Source organism: Chlorocebus sabaeus, chromosome 4 (genome assembly GCF_047675955.1).
Source record: "Chlorocebus sabaeus isolate Y175 chromosome 4, mChlSab1.0.hap1, whole genome shotgun sequence".
In the NCBI taxonomy this organism is placed as follows: domain Eukaryota; kingdom Metazoa; phylum Chordata; class Mammalia; order Primates; family Cercopithecidae; genus Chlorocebus; species Chlorocebus sabaeus.
Genome location: NC_132907.1, coordinates 44,578,266 through 44,596,357, shown reverse-complemented (window position 1 = coordinate 44,596,357; position 18,092 = coordinate 44,578,266). Strand labels below are relative to the sequence as shown.

General features: G+C 35.4%; 1 protein-coding gene across 4 annotated transcripts in view; it reads left to right on the top strand.

Annotated features, from left to right (window-relative positions):
• PARP8 (poly(ADP-ribose) polymerase family member 8) overlaps positions 1-18,092 on the top strand; it is a 187,726-nt gene that overhangs the window by 153,455 nt on the left and 16,179 nt on the right. For 3 of the 4 annotated variants that reach the window (XM_007972040.3, XM_007972032.3, XM_007972048.3), the window contains 8 exons: positions 3,096-3,188; positions 8,888-9,013; positions 10,015-10,080; positions 12,603-12,670; positions 14,455-14,503; positions 15,639-15,751; positions 16,019-16,091; positions 17,670-17,739. In XM_007972040.3, coding sequence (XP_007970231.1) covers positions 3,096-3,188; positions 8,888-9,013; positions 10,015-10,080; positions 12,603-12,670; positions 14,455-14,503; positions 15,639-15,751; positions 16,019-16,091; positions 17,670-17,739 — 658 coding nt within the window. The other variant, XM_037994648.2, reaches the window with a different exon arrangement.

Sequence of the window (18,092 nt, the reverse complement as noted above, 5' to 3'; positions counted from 1 at the left end):
TCTGATGGCCAGTGATGACAAGCATTTTTTCATGTGTCTGTTGGCTGTATGAATGTCTTCTTTTGAGAAATGTCTGTTCATATCCTTTGCCCACTTTTTGATGGGGTTGTTTGTTTTTTTCTTGTAAATTTGTTTGAGTTCTTTGTAGGTTCTGGATATTAGCCCTTTGTCAGATGAGTAGATTGCAGAAATTTCCTCCCATTCTGTAGGTTGCCTGTTCACTCTGATGGTAGTTTCTTTTGCTGTGCAGAAGCTCTTTAATTTAATTAGATCCCATTTGTCAATTTTGGCTTTTGTTGTCGTTGCTTTTGGTGGTTTAGACATGAAGTCCTTACTCAAGCCTATGTTCTGAATGGTATTACCTAGGTTTTCTTCTAGGGTTTTTATGGTATTAAGTCTAATATTTAAGTCTCTAATCTGACTTGAATTAATTTTCGTACAAAGAGTAAGAAAAGGATCCAGTTTCAGCTTTCTGCTTATGGCTAGCCAGTTTTCCCGGCACCATTTATTAAATAGAGAATCTTTCCCCATTTCTTGTTTTTGTCAGGTTTGTCAAAGATCAGATGGCTGTAGATGTGTGGTATTATTTCTGAGGACTCTGTTCTGTTCCATTGGTCTATATCTCTGTTTTGGTACCAGTACCATGCTGTTTTGGTTACTGTAGCCTTGTAGTATAATTTGAGGTCAGGTAGCATGATGCTTCCAGCTTTGTTCTTTTGACTTAGGATTGACTTGGCAATGTGGGCTCTTTTTTGGTTCCATATGAACTTTAAAACAGTTTTTTTCCAATTCTGTGAAGAAGCTCATTGGTAGCTTGATGGGGATGGCATTGAATCTATAAATTACCCTGGTCAGTATGGTCATTTTCATGATATTGATTCTTCCTATCCATGAGCATGGTATGTTCCTCCATTTGTTTGTGTCCTCTTTTAGTTCACTGAGCAGTGATTTGTAGTTCTCCTTGAAGAGGTCCTTTACATCCCTTGTAAGTTGGATTCCTAGGTATTTTATTCTCTTTGAAGCAATTGTGAATGGAAGTTCATTCATGATTTGGCTCTCTGTTTGTCTGTTACTGGTGTATAAGAATGCTTGTGATTTTTGCACATTGATTTTGTATCCTGAGACTTTGCTGAAGTTGTTTAACAGCTTAAGGAGATTTGGGGCTGAGATGATGGGGTTTTCTAAATATACAATCACGTCATCTGCAAACAGGGACAATTTAAGTTCCCCTTTTCCTAATTGAATCCCCTTGATTTCTTTCTCTTGCCTGATTGCCCTGTCCAGAACTTCCAACACTATGTTGAATAGGAGTGGTGAGAGAGGGCATCCCTGTCTTGTGCCAGTTTTCAAAGGGAATGCTTCCAGTTTTTGCCCATTCAGTGTGATACTTGCTGTGGGTTTGTCATAAATAGCTCTTATTATTTTGAGATATGCAATTTGGCACTGAAAAAGTAATGTCTATTGTTATATTACCTGGAATGTGTGTATATATGTACATACACACACGTGCACACACACACAAATATACATATTTAGATCACCAAGTAAGCCTAGTTCAAGGTTCAGATAAAAACTAGTCATAACTCATGTCAGTAAATGAGCCTTTGGGATTGATGGATTTTAATCATATAAAAGTGATGGTTATTCTACGAGTGTGTTACTAAAAACAAAGTGCCCTTTTGTGTCACTGTTTGCTTCCTCAGTAGCTGATATAAAAATAAATTCCCAGGGCCTTTTATGATATCTAAGGTTTATCTTCTCCTTGGATTCTTGTTTGTGTACTGTTTCATTGTATTCAAGCACCAGAATAGCGTTTGACACTATCGTAAATATGCAGTAAATGGTTGCCTTATTTCAGGTCATACCATGCTCTAAGCCCCAGAAAATGAACAAAAGAAGCAATATAATATCCATGGGGAAAATTGAGGGTAAAGCATATACACATATAGATACACAAAAAAAATGGAGAAAGTTAAAAATAAACACTCAAGTTAAAGGAAAAGTTGTTGAAATTGAACATTTTGCTCTATGTATATCTAAATATATATTGCAGAGTGTATAGCTTGAGTCTGGATGAAGAACTTTCTCTACTTCCTCTCATGGTTCTGAAGTTTCTGAAAATGGAATCAAATGCACTTTTAAGTCTGACAAAGGAAATATATAGATTCATTTTTTTCCCCTAAAATCCTTTTTGGAGCAAAGTCAACCAGAAAGCTTTGTAATTGGTCAAGCTTTCTATCTATAAAGCCACGCATATGGGCCCATTCTGAACATAAAGGATGTTCAGAATGGGGCCATATGTCCCCACTGGTTAAGCAAGAGACCAAGTTGGCCTCTGAAAGAAGTGAGCGTAGGAGCAGTGGCACTAACAAATGCCTTTTGTCTGCTATGCAGAGGCACCGTGGATTGCATCGTGTTAGGCTTCATCAGCTACCTAATGCAATGTAACTTGGGAGATAAGATAAATCAGAGGATGACACTATATTAGATTTGAAAGATGAGAGCTCTTCCAAAGTAATTGCAGAGTGTATATTTCAGTGCTGTTGACTTCACGAGGTTATTGAAGTCAAAAGTGTTTGCAACAAAACGAGTCTTTCAAGAGCTGGGTAGCAAGTAAACAGAATCATGCTTTTTGTTTTGTTTTGTCTTTTACAAACAAAATTTCATAGGACAAAGTGGAATTCTCTTTCATATGTTTGTTTTATACAGCTTTCATATTTAAACTCATTTATTGTTATATCACCAGCTTAGGTATTTACATTTTCTATGCATCTCATGTGCAAATGTATATGAAAGCACAAGAGATAAATTTTCCTATTTAAGGAATTTTTTACTGCTAAATTGTTCTGAGTGTGTCTAAAACTAACTGAAAAGGATCTTTTTAATAATATTTTTGACTCTATATTAGTAAATGACTCTGCTAATTGTTACCTAAATGTAAGAATTTATTTCTTGTTAAAGTGGTATGATTTCCTTTTTAAAAAACACTAAAACTGCATTTTCTGTTTATTATGTGAAATGTCACGAATTTAATTTTGAAATTGAGAGTTGGGGAAAAGTTCTGTGATTAATATTGATTCCCTTTTCTTTTGTAGCCTACTGTGTGTGAACGGGAGCTGTGTGTGTTTGCTTTTCAAACCCTGGGAGTAATGAATGAAGCTGCTGATGAAATAGCAACTGGAGCTCAGGTAGTAACACAGGATACTAATTATTTCTTATTTTGCTTTGAAAAATGTGTTCCAGTCCACTAGTTATCTTCATTCTGCTATTCCTTGGGGAAAATATTTGATAACTTCTTGTTAAGTGGCAAATTGGCATTTGATATTTTTTATATGTAAACTAAGTGTTCTCTCTTCATCTAATGTGTATTTTGTCATTTCACGATTGCCAAGGAGAGAAATTAAATCAACTTTCTATTGTATGAAAAATAATTGTAATTTCTTCTTACATGGTGAAGTGGAAATATTGAAACCCTCGTGCATGCTTTATGTAAAATTTATTTGTAAAGATATACTGCCATAAAATGGAAGCCAATTTATTTTTAAACCTTAGATGAAAAGATAATAGGCAGAATATGTAATAAAAAGAGAACATTCAGTTTTACATTAGCAGTGTTTAGAAGACAGGAAGAAAAGCAATTCCATCAAAATTTCAAGTTTTTTTTTCCCCCCACTTAAAGAACCTGATTAAACTACTAATTCATCTATAAGAAAAAAAAATCAAAGAAAACTCTAAAAAATGAATGAGCATTAATTAAGAGAGGCTAGACCAACCACATACAGAGACATATGCAGTGCTATAACGTTTTAACAAAATATAGTATTGGCAAAGAATAGTGTGACAGATCAATGGCAGATTATCCCCCAAATGGATCAAATTATGAATAAATTTAATGTAAAAGTAGGTTTCACCTCCTCACTTACTAAAGAGTTATTTAGTAAGTGACAAATGGCCTGTACCAGGGGGAAGATTGGTTTAGCGCTTTACCTTACACTGTGTGCAAAAACAAATTCCAGATAGCTTAACAAATACCTAGTTTTAAAAAATTGTTTACTAATACAAACTATAGGACAGTAAAATTGAACATGCACAGCCTGAGGCAGTGTATCAGGCTTATGAAGGCACAGCAGTTAAATAATACAGATGGTAGCCTAGAGCGTAGGAATGTAAGCACCCCTTAGCCTAGTCATTTTACTGATTAACTAAAACTATGATGCATCCACCTGATGAAATATTTAGGGCAGTATTTTTCATATAATTGAATTATAAATGGAACAAATAATATAAACAGTAGAATATTAGTCTTATATGATATGAAAAAAATGATTCCATGATTAAAATAAATTTCTGAACTATAGCTTTGTATTTCTCCCACACCCAACATGCACACATTTGCATATTAAAGGTTCTGAGCATCCCTAAAACTAAGAAAATAGCTAGCCTATACTTAGAGGGTTACTAAATTATATCTGACTATGGAGAGCCTTTTTCTTTTCCATCCTTCTTTTTTAAATAAATGTGAAAGTTTTTCTTGTCCCTTGGAAATAATATTGCTAAAAGGAAGAAAAAAGGCACTTTATTATATATGGTATTTATAGCTATGTAAAAATAATTTAAACCTTACAAGGGGTATGTTGTATGAATATGCTTACACGTATATTTATATAGATTTATGTATGTGCATATATGTTAAAAATTCCTCAATAGTATACTTAAAATTTACACATTTTACTGTATGCAAGTTTCCCTTTAAAAAAGAAATTAAAGGCTAGAAATAGTAAATTATAAATTAGAAGGAAAAGTAACATGCTAACCGTATGGTGTGCTGATAGAATAATAGTTGGCCTTTTAAAATCATTGTTACATCTTAAAATTAATGGTTTTGAATAGAAATGAATTTCAAATTATATAATGATTGATATAAAGCACAAGTATTTGATCAGCTCAATTTAGTGATGTAATTCTAAAAATCAATATCCAAAGATCAGAAAGTTTAGTAATTCTACTTCAAAGACAGCATTTTTTTCATACTTTATTTCTTAAAACAGGTGCCCCAGTATTCTGGTCTTAATCCTAAGGATTACAGGGAAATCACTTCTTTTTCTAAACAAAAAGAAACCACCTCAGAGTCTCATTGCCTCAGTTTACCCCCGCATTTTAAGTGGTGCTCTGGAGGCTGCAAAGACATTCCTCGGGATCACTGCAGGGGACTCACCTGGAACAACAGTGTCCTGCGGTCCAAGCAGCTACCATTCCAGCACCCCAAATACTACTTCAACAGAATAGTTCCATTTTATTTGTTTAGATATTGGACTCTCATCTAAGAGAGTTTTTTTTTTTTTTAATTACTATTGCAACATTGGACAATGATTGGTTTATAATTCTGAATCTGCTTCCTTTTTTAGACTACATTGTATACCCGTAGGCTATTCCTGTAGGTGCCTTTCTTAGTCACATGGACTTCCAGTTAGTAAAAGACTAATGGCTAAAGACTAATGACTGAATTTTTCTCATTTGCAAGAGCTTGGAGGCCTTTCTTTTATGCCTGAAAGGGGTGTGGGGAGGGTTGTTCTGCCAGTTGAATTGTAGGTAATGTAATGTCCTTTGGAGGCACCTGATTCTGTAAATTCACAGACCTTTTTATCCTCACTTACCAAATGTCCTAATTTTTCTTGCCGAAACTTAATATTTCTTTGCATTTCCATCCCAAGTATCTAAGTCAGCCTCCAAATTGCTTCTTCAGTTATATTATTCAGTCAAAGAAGGCAAATATATGTGTAACTTGTTGCCTATGGCGTGCATCATATATACTAAGATACTATTTAGAATCTTTAATTTTAAATGTTGGGAATGGGGAAATATATCATTTAGGCCAAAATTAAAAAAAAAGAGAGAGAAGTCATAGTTGTGTGCTCACTTTTATTTTTTATTTTATTTTTTTTGTGTTCTTTGTTTGTTTCTTTCTTTCTTTTTTTCCTGAGAGTGCCTCTTTCTGTCACCCAGGCCGGACTGCATTGGCACAATCTCGGCTCATTGTAACCTCTGCCTCTTGGGTTCAAGCAATTCTCCTGCCTCAGCCTCTCTAGTATCTGGGATAACAGGTGCACGCCACTGCACCCAGCAAATTTTTGTGGAGACAGGATTTGGCCATCTTGGCCATGCTGGTCTCGAACTCCTAACCTCAATGAATCCTCCCACCTCAGCCCCCTGAAGTGCTTGGATTACAGGCATGAGCCACCATGCCCAGCCTCTCTTACATTTTTATTTATTTATTTTTTTGATACAACGTCTCACTGTGTTGTCCAGGCTGGTCTTGAACTCCTAGGCTCAAGTGATCCTCCCACCTCCACCTCACAAATTACTGGGATTACAGGCGTGAGCCACCACGCCCAGCCTTTTATTTTTTAAAGTGGTTGTTTTAGTCCATGAGATATTTAGAAAAATTAAGATATACAAAGGAATATAAATCCAAATTGTATTATAAATGCTTTTCTTCTTAAAAAGTCTAATGCTAGTTTCTGTAACAGATAAACCATAAAATCACAGCAGCTTAACATGGTGGCATTTTGTCATTCGCACACTCCAATTAGAATGTTTGATGGGCCACTTTCTGTGTAGTGACTGGGCGAACTGGACCCCTTCCGTCATGTAGCTTTTACTCTATGCCATATAGTAGAGAAAGTGAGGAAGGCATACCTTTCTTTGCATCAGGTCAGCCCCTTTCCACTGATGATCTGGTGAAAGCCAGTCATAAGACCTTATTCAGACGAAAAGGTGGAAATATCCCTTGCTGAGAAGCTGCTTCCAGGCATTAGCGCTGTGTCCTGGAAGTAAGCATGGAGTTGGCAACTTTGGTGCATCCCATGTAATTGAGTCACAGTAGTTACACTCTTTTTTTGAAATTAGGCTAGGACATATATTAACAGAAATATTCTACCAATTAAATTTACTACCCATTATTACATTATAATTTACTTAAATATACTAGTAAAAACATTGGTCGAAAAGGCATGGACTTTTATAAAGCTTCAATTGCTTTATTAGCAGGACATAATTTTTAAAGGGTTTTAGTGTCATTCGCCTCCCTATAGGGTGTCAGAAAAGGCTATTTTATCTTTTTTTTTTTTTTTTTTTTTTTTCCCTGAGATAGAGTTTTGCTCTTGTCACCCAGGCTGAAGTGCAGTGGTGTGATCTTGGCTCACTGCGACCTCCACCTCCCGGGTTCAAGCAGTTCTCCTGCCTCAGCTTCTTGAGTAGCTGGCACTACAGGCACCTGCCACCATGCCCAGATAATTTTTGTATTTTTAGTAGAGATGGGGTTTCACCACTTTGGCCAGGCTGGTTTCAAACTCCTGACCTCAGGTGATCCTCCTGCCTTGGCCTTCCAAAGTGCTGGGATTACAGGTGTGAGCCACGGCGCCCACAAGGCTATTTTATCTTACCGATTCTTCTTTGTTAGGAGTTCCTGTTTGGGTTTTCATTAGAGATCAGATAATGCTGAAAACAATCTGTATCAGGGTTAATGTGCATCTCTAGGGTAGGAGGAATGTGAGGTTGAGAGTGGAAGACAAAAAGGAGGGTTTTATTATGTCCTTATTATGTTTATTGCTTGGAATATAACTTCTTGCATATATCTATCTATACGTATGCATGTATTTACATACACACACATAAATGAAATAGTGTGTCAGGAACATTAACCTTTTCCATTCTAATGTTTTCTGAGTGTGTCTTGTGGATATGCATGTCTGTGTACTCGGGACATGTTATGTCTGGTGCTTTGAGCGTTGCTAATTATTTTAGGTCACGGGAAATTCTGAATGCTATGATTGGGTGGGTGTGTTTTGTTAGTACCCACACAACATAGTGAGCCCTACTGTCATTAGGTCACAACGCTCCTCTCTTAAAAGCAGGAGAATCAAAAATTGGCCCCCTCTAACTGTGCATTTTTTAAATGCCTGTCTAAAGATTTTCTAGAAATAGCTGTCCCTATATATGTATTTAAAACCTGTTGCTTCCTTATTAAGTCACTTGTGTTCACATTGTAGATATGTCTGTTCAGATGAACTGTGACCATTTAGACAGTATCAGTTTTCTTTATTCAGTGGCCAGAATATATTGTTTTGGGGACTGGAAAGGAGAGCCATGCTATCAAACTCCTATATAATACTGCCTCTTAGTAGAGTGTACAGAAGAATCATAGGATAACACAGGAATAAAGCCATTGTCTTTAGCCAATCAAAGGTCATTAGTGGGCTTTGATAGAGAATAGGAAGAGGCAAGATGTGTCAAGCAATTGGCTATTCCTGGATCATGCCAAAGTCTTTTCCTGCACATGGGGCTTCCTTCACCTGGAACATCTACCCAGATGGTCGCATGTCTCCTTCCTGGACCCCATACAGGTCTGTTGAGATTCACCACCTTTCCTAGCCACTCTAAAACAGTGTCCCTTTATGCATTATTCTCTGTTGCCTCCTTTTTTATATATAACATGTAACAGTATCAGAAATTCTACTGAAGCATCTACTTGCTTAACTAATATTTTATTGTGTATCTTCTCCCTTAGACTGTCAACTGCACCAGAGCAGGGACTTGTCTGTCTTGTGCCTTGTCTTGCCATAGGGCGTAGAACAATGCTAGCATATAACGTGTGCCCTTGAAAAAGAGATATTAAGTTGTGAGTAATGAGAGGCAGCACAGTTTGTTATTTTGAATTGATGGTCAAGTTTGGTCAAACATGGTCTCAAGTCTTGAATTACCCATTTGAGAGATTGGTAGCAGTCCTGGATCTTCCGCATTAACTTATGCTACCTTGAGAGGGAGAAACAATGGCAAAGCACTGGATAAAACCTGAAGGGTAGTAACTATCTTATGTGTATATTTCAAGGTGGTAGATCTACTAGTATCCATGTGTAGGTCTGCGTTGGAATCTCCTAGAAAAGTTGTGATTTTCGAGCCATATCCTTCTGTGGTAGATCCTAATGATCCTCAGATGTTGGCCTTCAATCCCAGGGTAAGTTGTTATCCTGGCACACCAATCACAAAGTTTTCTTTAACAATAACAACAACATTGAGATTGTAGTCTCATTAGGTTTCCTCTTTCTATCTAAGTCTCTATCTCATCAAGCATATCCATGAGTATTTTAATTTCATCATATATTTTTGGGGATTCTGACTTATATAACCTCATTTTGATTTTAAAGATCATGGGTAAAGGGACAAGTTTTCCTTTCTTTTCTGCATTTTCACTTCAACCCTCCTTTCCCCTTTCCCTTCTTCCTCTCCAGCTGTCTGAAGGTTAGTGAAAGTTTAGTTCATATTGTTAATGGACCTGCCTTTCTTAAGGAAGCAATTTTATAAATGTTCCTAAAGATAAGGCAGAATCCTTTTGAAATTACAAAACTTTCAAATTGCATAAGAGCTAAAATTGCCTCATTTTCTATTACTACTCAGCTTGAAATAATTTTATAGAAACAACTGTATACAATTTTCTTGGAAGAACTTTATTTCTTCATAAATGGCAACAGCACATATACTTAGATCTTGCTTGAAAATGAATTGTCAGCTACGTGACGGTATGCTATCATTTGCATACTCTCAGCCATACTCTTTTGTTAACAATATTCAAATCAAAATAAAATAAAAGCAATTGTGAGATTTGAAGTGGGTTTTTGTATTTTAGAAGGATTCTATGTTGACTTTATTCATTATGGCTTAGTGTTTTAGTGGTGAAAGCCTGAATCAGGAGCCCCATAACTTTTTTGTGTTTCTAGATTTTTCTCCCATGACTTATAGAAGGATTGGCATTGTTTTCTTTGTTCCTTTTCTCTGACTGAAGTCCTGGAGCCATCTTATAATAGTCTTCCCTTTTATGTACACAAAACAGTCATTACCTTCAAATTGACCCTAAGGGAAAATTCACATATGGAAATAATATATTTCTCTAGTGAAAAATCGACTTGCAACAGCTTATAAGCAAATGCTGTTTTTTAACATTACTTTTTCATTAAACAGAAAAAGAACTATGATCGAGTAATGAAAGCACTGGATAGCATAACTTCTATCAGAGAAATGACACAAGTAAGTATGTCATCTGGTCTTGTACAGTATATTTTTAAAATGTTTGAGAGTTCTAGCTATGTAGTGAAATGTAGACTTTTCTATTATACAGGGTATAACTAAAATCATTTAAAAATTTGTGTGGTATTAAGATGTTTTAATTAAATCACATCAGTATTCTAGCATGTAACACTGTGACTTCAGGAAAGTAAGTGGATAATTATAAGATAAATGTACTCCTAATACTCTGCCCTCAAACTTGAGCAAGAGCTTGGGTACATGTAGGTATGTTGAGATATTTTAAGGCAAAGGTTAAATCTGGTATCATCTTTCTGACTGTCAATTTTAATTGATGGTAGCAATTTCAAAACATCATTTGGGTATTAAAATAAAAACAGAAATGTTCTTTAAAATGGAAAATTTCCATAAATATTTTATATAATGCAAAATCCCAAAACCACTTTGGAAGATACCAGGCTCCCTGAGAGTATGTGTTTATGTTTTTGGTCATTAAGGGAGGCTTTGGTGGAAATAGTTTGATGAGCAAGGATCAGGGTTTGTTAGGAAAATCTAACACATCCCTGGGCTATAGTCTAGCACTTGGAAAAGCAGACACTGTTGAATTATTGAGACCTTTCCACTGTCAAAGACTTGGAGAGAGGTTTAAAACTCATCATTGCAAGTAGAAATTAATAATCCGAGATTGAGAACACACATTATGTGTGCAGCTTGCATGTAGTGGTTTCAAGGATTGCACTGCCCTTGAGACTCTTGCAAGCCTATGAGTATTACCCTGGGTCCTTTATTTTCTCTGGGGAGGGAATAGGGGAATCCTCCTGTCCCAGGGCCCAATAAGCTGCTATGCTGCTGTCTCCCCACCCCCCACCAACCCCCAGAGTTATCTCTATTCCTCTGTAGGAAGAGAGTACTCAAAAAGTACATTTTTCCATTTCCATTTTGTTTCTTGATTCTTTTGATCATCATTTATTCATGTAGTCAAATGTTCATTCATTCACTCAGTAAATAGTGTGTGTCTGACAAATAGTAAACAAGAGATCCTTTAATTCACAAATGCTATTATTTGCTTAAACAATCACCATCCTTTCGGGTTGTTTTTCTATGCCAGTACCTTTCTGTATTATCTGAATTCTTTCTCAGACAAACACTCCTTATCTGTGTAGGTAAAAAAAAACAATAAAATGTATTTCCACCTAGGAGAAAAAAAGAACATATTGGAATATCTTACACTAAGTCATATAAACATTTTTAGTCATGAAAAAGACTTTGGTATAAGGTATTTATACTATACCCTAGACCATGATTATTCTTGGATTTAAAAATAGCTACAAACTCTGACTCTGGAATCAGCTCTCTGCCAAAAATTGCTTTCTTCATTCTGGGTCATGCGTAAGCTATTTTAATAGGAGCAACGTAGACAACTGAGCGTCAGCCTAGGAAGTTAGAGGCCAAAATTGTGTAACTGACTTGTCAATGAATGTGGCCTGTGACCTTGGGCAAGTTGCTTAATTGCTTGGTGCTTCGCTGTCAAGGTGGAATTAGTAATTCTGCGCCCTCTTCCAATGTGTACTGCATACGGAAGCTGTCAGGCTTCATTGTGTCAAATTCTTTAAACCTTTCTGAATAAATACAACATTATACTGTGCTGTTTCTAGAATGTACTGACCTGTACATAGCCCTAAATTGTCACAGAGAGATTGCTCTTTGTTCTGTGAAATGGTTGTCTGGGTAAATCCCATTAAATACTTTTGAGGGAAGGGTTCGTCTCAGGTAAATTGTGTCCAATTTTTAATGTAAAGATCTACACCTAAGTCTGGACTGTCAGATATGAGCATGAGTGGTAGCTCTCACAAGCTTTGCTTCATATTAGTTATCAGTTAAAAATGGTCATTGTGAAAGAGAAACTTTACAGGACACTTGTAAAGGTGGCAAGAAAGATTTATTCAGAGCACTGCAGTGGGGGAGAGAGACTGCAGCGTAAACTGAGCTCAACTTCAACTAAGACAAAGGTGATCCAGGTTTTTAAAGGCAGAGGAGAGGAAGCAAAAGGCACTACAAGTAAGTGAAAAGGCAAGGAAAAGAACATGGGACTAGGGGAGTTACGTAAAAATGGAAAGTTACAGAAGGGGATAAGTGGAGAATTACCAAAAATGGTTTGCCAGAGTGGATTGGTACAGTATACATTTTGTGGTTTGGCAGCCTCACGTTTTCTTGAGCAGACACTCAACAGGGGGCTGGAGAGTGGTCATCTTTAGGGACATAGCCTAGTGTAAATGGAAGCCAGGCTAAAATCTGGACAAGTCTTTTAACACAGTGTTTGGACAAGTCATTTTGGTGGCTTAGAAGTTCATGGTTCCCATCATCTTGGGAGAAAAGACTAGGATAATTGTTGTTGTTCCCATGTTAAGTCCATAAAATTTTAAGTCTTACTAGATTAAGCATATTGTTTGGTCTGATTTTCCTTTTGTAAAAAGGGAAAAATGAATTTTTATGAAAAATCAAGAAGTATTATGACTTTTTTTCAGGCACCATATCTGGAAATCAAGAAACAGATGGATAAACAGGACCCCCTTGCTCATCCCTTACTGCAATGGTATAAAATTTAGTTTTCCTCATAATGAAAACAGCATCCCTTTCTACTGCTTGCTTTAAGAAAAAAAAAATGGCTGCTTTACAAGCCCTGCAATGCTAGAGTTCTACAAGCTTATGAGACCTGGTGATTTTATAACCTAAGGGTCCATAATGACTCTCACTTTAATTAAAACTTATACATCACAAGGGGAAGAGAATGCTGTCACACATACTACCAGGGATAAATAGTGCATTTGACAGCAGTTTGCCTATAGTTTTCAAGATGTGATTAACTAGATTATCTGGCAAAAGCATTTTGGTTCATTTAATTTTCTAGTTCAGTGAGGACTAAGTGATCAAACTCAGTGTTTCAACCTTTATTGTTGAAATCTTTCTAATCCAAAATAAATGTTTTATATTTTGCCCCCTTAACAAGGGCAGTATAAATATGATTAACTCTTTGCTTGCTCACTGCAGAAGATGCACAGTTTCAGAGTGAGCCTGGTGAGGGATACAGTGTTATCCCAGCATGAATTTTAGAAGGAGGCCTAGACTATGAAGAGGAGAGGTGGTTTGAAAAGTCACCTTGCTGTGACGCCCATTTCAAATAATTTGCCCTCTTCTACTTCAAATAATTTCCTCTCTTGTTTCTCATTTGCAAAATGAAGACACTAGTTTCTACTCAGCATCCCTTAGAAGGGTTTTATATACATGTCTCTTTGAATTAACTTTGAAAACTCCAACTCCATGAAATTTACCATACAGTAATAAAAATGTAAGGCTTATAAGAGATTGATATGAAGAAGCACTTATACCAGGCTGCGACCAGGAAGGTTTCAAAAATATGTAAAGGTGGGCAGATGCAAAATAATCTGGCTTCTTCAAGATTCTGATTACTTAACTTTCACTTCATTAAAATTGTGTAAGACACATTTAATTTAGTCTAACAAGATTATAACGAAAATTAGGTATAGAAGCCTTCCTTCTTTGTATCTTTTATGATCTGTTACTAAATTCTGACAGATTTAAGTAAAATAACACTAAATTTCCATTGTAACCTTAAAATTTTTCTCATTATTATATTCAGATTGAAGGTAAAAATTGCAGATATCTGGTTGCTTTCTTTTTTTTCTTGAAGTCAGATGGTTAACTTCTAATTCTTGTGATCATTTCCTTCAGCTTGTTAGTCATTCTTCTTTCAATATGAAGAGAGTCTACCAAAACTTTGTGTACTTTTCCCTACTTATTTTGTGTGCTGAAAGTATGGAGCAATTCCTTTCAGATACTTGAATTTAATTTTCTTCAACTGCAGTATCTACGTTTGTTGGATTTTTGTATATAAACTGTTGTATATATCAGCTCAAAGAGATCCTCAAATGTTTAAAGAAAAAAATCTTCATAAGAATATATCCTTAATTTAAGTAATTTAAGAGAGGAATAAAAGAAGCAGATCCATGACTCACTGCTCATATTTGTATTTGGATTATCATTATTTGAAAGTACATTCAGAAATGTTCAAAAGTTCATTTTGCTGATATTTGAGGTTATGCTTATTAAAAACTATGTCTTAAGTTTTAGAGAACGACTTTCTAGTGTGTTTTCTCAGATTAAAATGTTATCTTTTTTGTTACATAAGCTCTTTAAATTGTTTCAGGAAGCAAACCTAAATTATGCAACTAAATGAAATTATTTCCAAGTTTAGTTTATGGCACAGCAAAAATAAGTTTCAATCACTTGCCAACTAAGAAAAAGAACTTTAAATATATTTGGCATATATTTGTGACTAATGGATCATTTTAATTTCAGGGTTATATCAAGTAATAGATCACATATTGTGAAACTGCCAGTTAACAGGGTAAGTTGTTTTGTTTTTTTACATATACATACAGTAATGGGAGGAGTACTTGCCAGTTGGGAGAACCTACCTTGTGATTTTTAGCCAGCCTCTCCAGGAATTGAAGTAAACCCAGGTTAAATCTCATTCTTTAGTTTGAAATAGCCATTTGTTCACTAGCTCCAAATCTTTCCAGATAACAAATTCAAATTGAGGCTGTTATCCTGACCTTTTAAGTAAATAAAAACATCAGTATGAAATCATTTAGTCATTCCACAAGCAATTGAAAAAATATTATATGGAGATTGACCAGAAAGAAGTTAATGTGCTTTGTAATCATTGTCAGTTTCATGTTGGCACATTTCCACTTTCCTGTAACTGAGAAGCTGTTGACCTCAGACAGCTTATTTATCAGCCTAGTAAACTTAAAAAGTAATAATTTGTAAAAAGCTAATAGACTGTGGATTTCAGTTCTGATCATCACCTAGAAGCTGTACCTAAAAAATCTCATTTTTGCCACCTATGAATCTCTAAATGTGAGATTCCTGTGCCTTATATTCCTGTGTAACTATATTCCTAAGAGAAAGGGAAACACTTAGAAGATGTTATCAAGCTATGAATCCAAAAGATTCTGCTTTCATTTATTTTCATGACCAAGCAGGAGACTATATTTGAATGTAGGCAAAAGTTCTCAATTTTATAAATATATGCAAATAAAGCATAATAATAATTTTTGCAGTTTTATAAACTTTTCTGCTTAGCAAACTCCAGAATATTTCCCCAGTTGAATAGCTAGTATATACTTAGGGACTCAATAATAAAAGTGTGAAAAGAAATGTAATTAAGAAAGCAGATCTGCTTAAACATGAATGCGTACTGTATTCCAAAGCTAAATACAAATGACTTTGGATTGTCTGTTTCCTACTCCTTTCCCTTTTGCCCAAAGAATTGTTCTTCGTATTTGCAATTCCATGTGACTTACCACTTAAGTAGAGTTTTAAAAACATTATACAATTTAGCTTGCTAATGTGGTTAGTGTAAAATTGCTATAGTTTGAAAGTGGATAATTCTTAAGCCAATAAAATTTGAAATTGTCATCAGCCTGAATATATGTTAAGTTTTACATGTTTTTGTTTTTCTTTATTTTAAATGGCAGCAATTGAAGTTTATGCATACTCCACATCAGTTCCTCCTTCTCAGCAGTCCACCAGCCAAAGAATCCAATTTTAGAGCTGCTAAAAAACTCTTTGGAAGCACCTTTGCATTTCAGTGAGTAAGGGTTAATGTTATGGGGGTGTGCTCCACCCAGTTTTCCAGAAATGTATGGGGAAGATATCACTGTCTTTCAGTAAATGGTCATTCAGCAGATGGTCATTCAATAGATGGTCATTCAGTATCTGGTTATAAAGTCAACTACATAATACTTGATTTGGCAATCCAGAACCTTCAGAAGGCATCATGACTTGTTATATTGTGACCACTTTGAAGATAATTAATTTTCTGATTTTGCTTTTTCCCTTCCGTCCGTTTTTTTAGTGGCTCACACATTGAAAACTGGCACTCCATCCTGAGGAATGGTCTGGTTGTTGCTTCTAATACACGACTGCAGGTAAATTTCCTGAATGCTTTAACAAGACCTCATTCTTCTTCAGAATTGAGAGTCAGTAAGCAACCCTGTTGTTAGGCTTTTACTTGCAAAAGAGGAAGTATGTGAGTAAAACATTATATGGAATTCGTAGTAGGCATACTAGAACTGAAGCAGAACACAATGCTCTAAACACAAAATGGATAATACGATGAAAAGGGAAAGGGTGGGCATAGTGGCTCACAGCTGTAATCCCAGCACTTTTGGAGGCTGAGGTGGGCAGATCACTTGAGGCCAGGAGTTTGAGACCAGTCTGGCTAACATGGCAAAACCCTGTCTCTATTAAAAATACAAAAAAAAAAAAAATTATCTAGGCTTGGTAACACATGCCTACAATCGAAGCTAATTGGAAGGCTGAGGCAAGAGAATAATTTGAATCTGGGAGGTGAAAGTGAAGGTGGCAGTGATCTGAGATCGCACCACTGTACCTCAGCCTGGGTGACACAGCGAGACTGTCTCAACAAAAAAAAAAAAAAAAAAGAAAAGAGAGTTTAATTCCCTATGAGAAAACGATAAAACAAATCACACTTTTAACTTAGGTAGAAAAACATTATGCACAAAGTAAAATCATAGAGGCATTCTGTTAATTCAGTGTACATTTCTTAAGTACTGGGCCTCAATATGAATGCTTTTAGAGAATAAAATGTAGCAATAAGTGGACTGGATGTTAGAGAGCCATCTAATACCTGTTTTTCCGCCTCTAGGACAGTGCTTGGTGTTGGCAGAATATCGTGGCTGTCATCTTCATCTTTATTTATGCTTTTCATCCTGCACATTTCACTTCACTCTCATGAAGCTGAATTTTTTTTCATCTGACAGCATAAGGACTTAAGAAAATATGAGATGCTTAAGACTTAATAATATGAGATACTTAACCCAGTCACTTGAGCTAGATCTCATATTACGATGACATTTTAGATGATTCAATTAAATGTTAAATGTTAAATGCGTTTAGTATTTAATAGTTCATACTAATAGCGTGTGAGGGCCCAGAACACAGAGAAAATAAGAAAGAAGTTTAGTTGATCTGAGTATAGTTTCTTAGACCAGTTGAAGGGTTTCGGTTAATGAAACTTATGTAACTTCAAAAATGTAACAAAGGATAAGAGCAGGATGACAGATAGTGTTATTTAATGAAAATCTGAGCAGGACGCTTTGTTTATACACTAATATATAAATCCTAATCAGAATGTGTTACTGTGTCTTTCAGACCAAGTTTAATTTCTAAAATTTTAGATCCATTAAAATAAAGGCCTGCTAGTATACTTTGTAATAAGTGATTGTCTTTATTACTGGTAGGATGGAAAACATTTATCAAGAATTTTTTTCCTCTAGATATCGTTTTTTCATATATAAACTGAGTTTTAAGCACAAGGCTGTTAGTACTGTTTTCAAATTAGACCTTGGAATAGAAGCTCTGTCATTTTTTTCTAAGACTGAATGTTCTGACATGAAACTGATTGCTTTGTCAAATATTAACATTTAAACCATGAACAGACCTCTCTCTCTCTCTCTCTTTCTCTCCTACTCTTCCCATCTTAGCTCCATGGTGCAATGTATGGAAGTGGAATCTATCTTAGTCCAATGTCCAGCATATCATTTGGTTACTCAGGTAATCCTAAAGTCAAATTTATTAGATTTTAATTTTCTTATTGTTTATACTCTATGCACAGCTTTCTATTGTGCCTTATTATATATATTTTTATTAAATTTACAATGTCAGGATGAATTTATAATACTCTCCCTAGTGTACAAGATGGAATATGTGTTTTATCAATTTAAAAAAATATTTAATATTTCTTACATTTATTCCTTCCATAAATGAATATTGAGACTGTAGTATATGCAAAGCACTATGTAGGGCCCTGAAAAGTACACATACATAATATCTTTAAGTGTAATTCTATATCATGCTAATTTCTTATCTTTGGATTATTATCCATAAAGAAGCTTTGAACATTATGG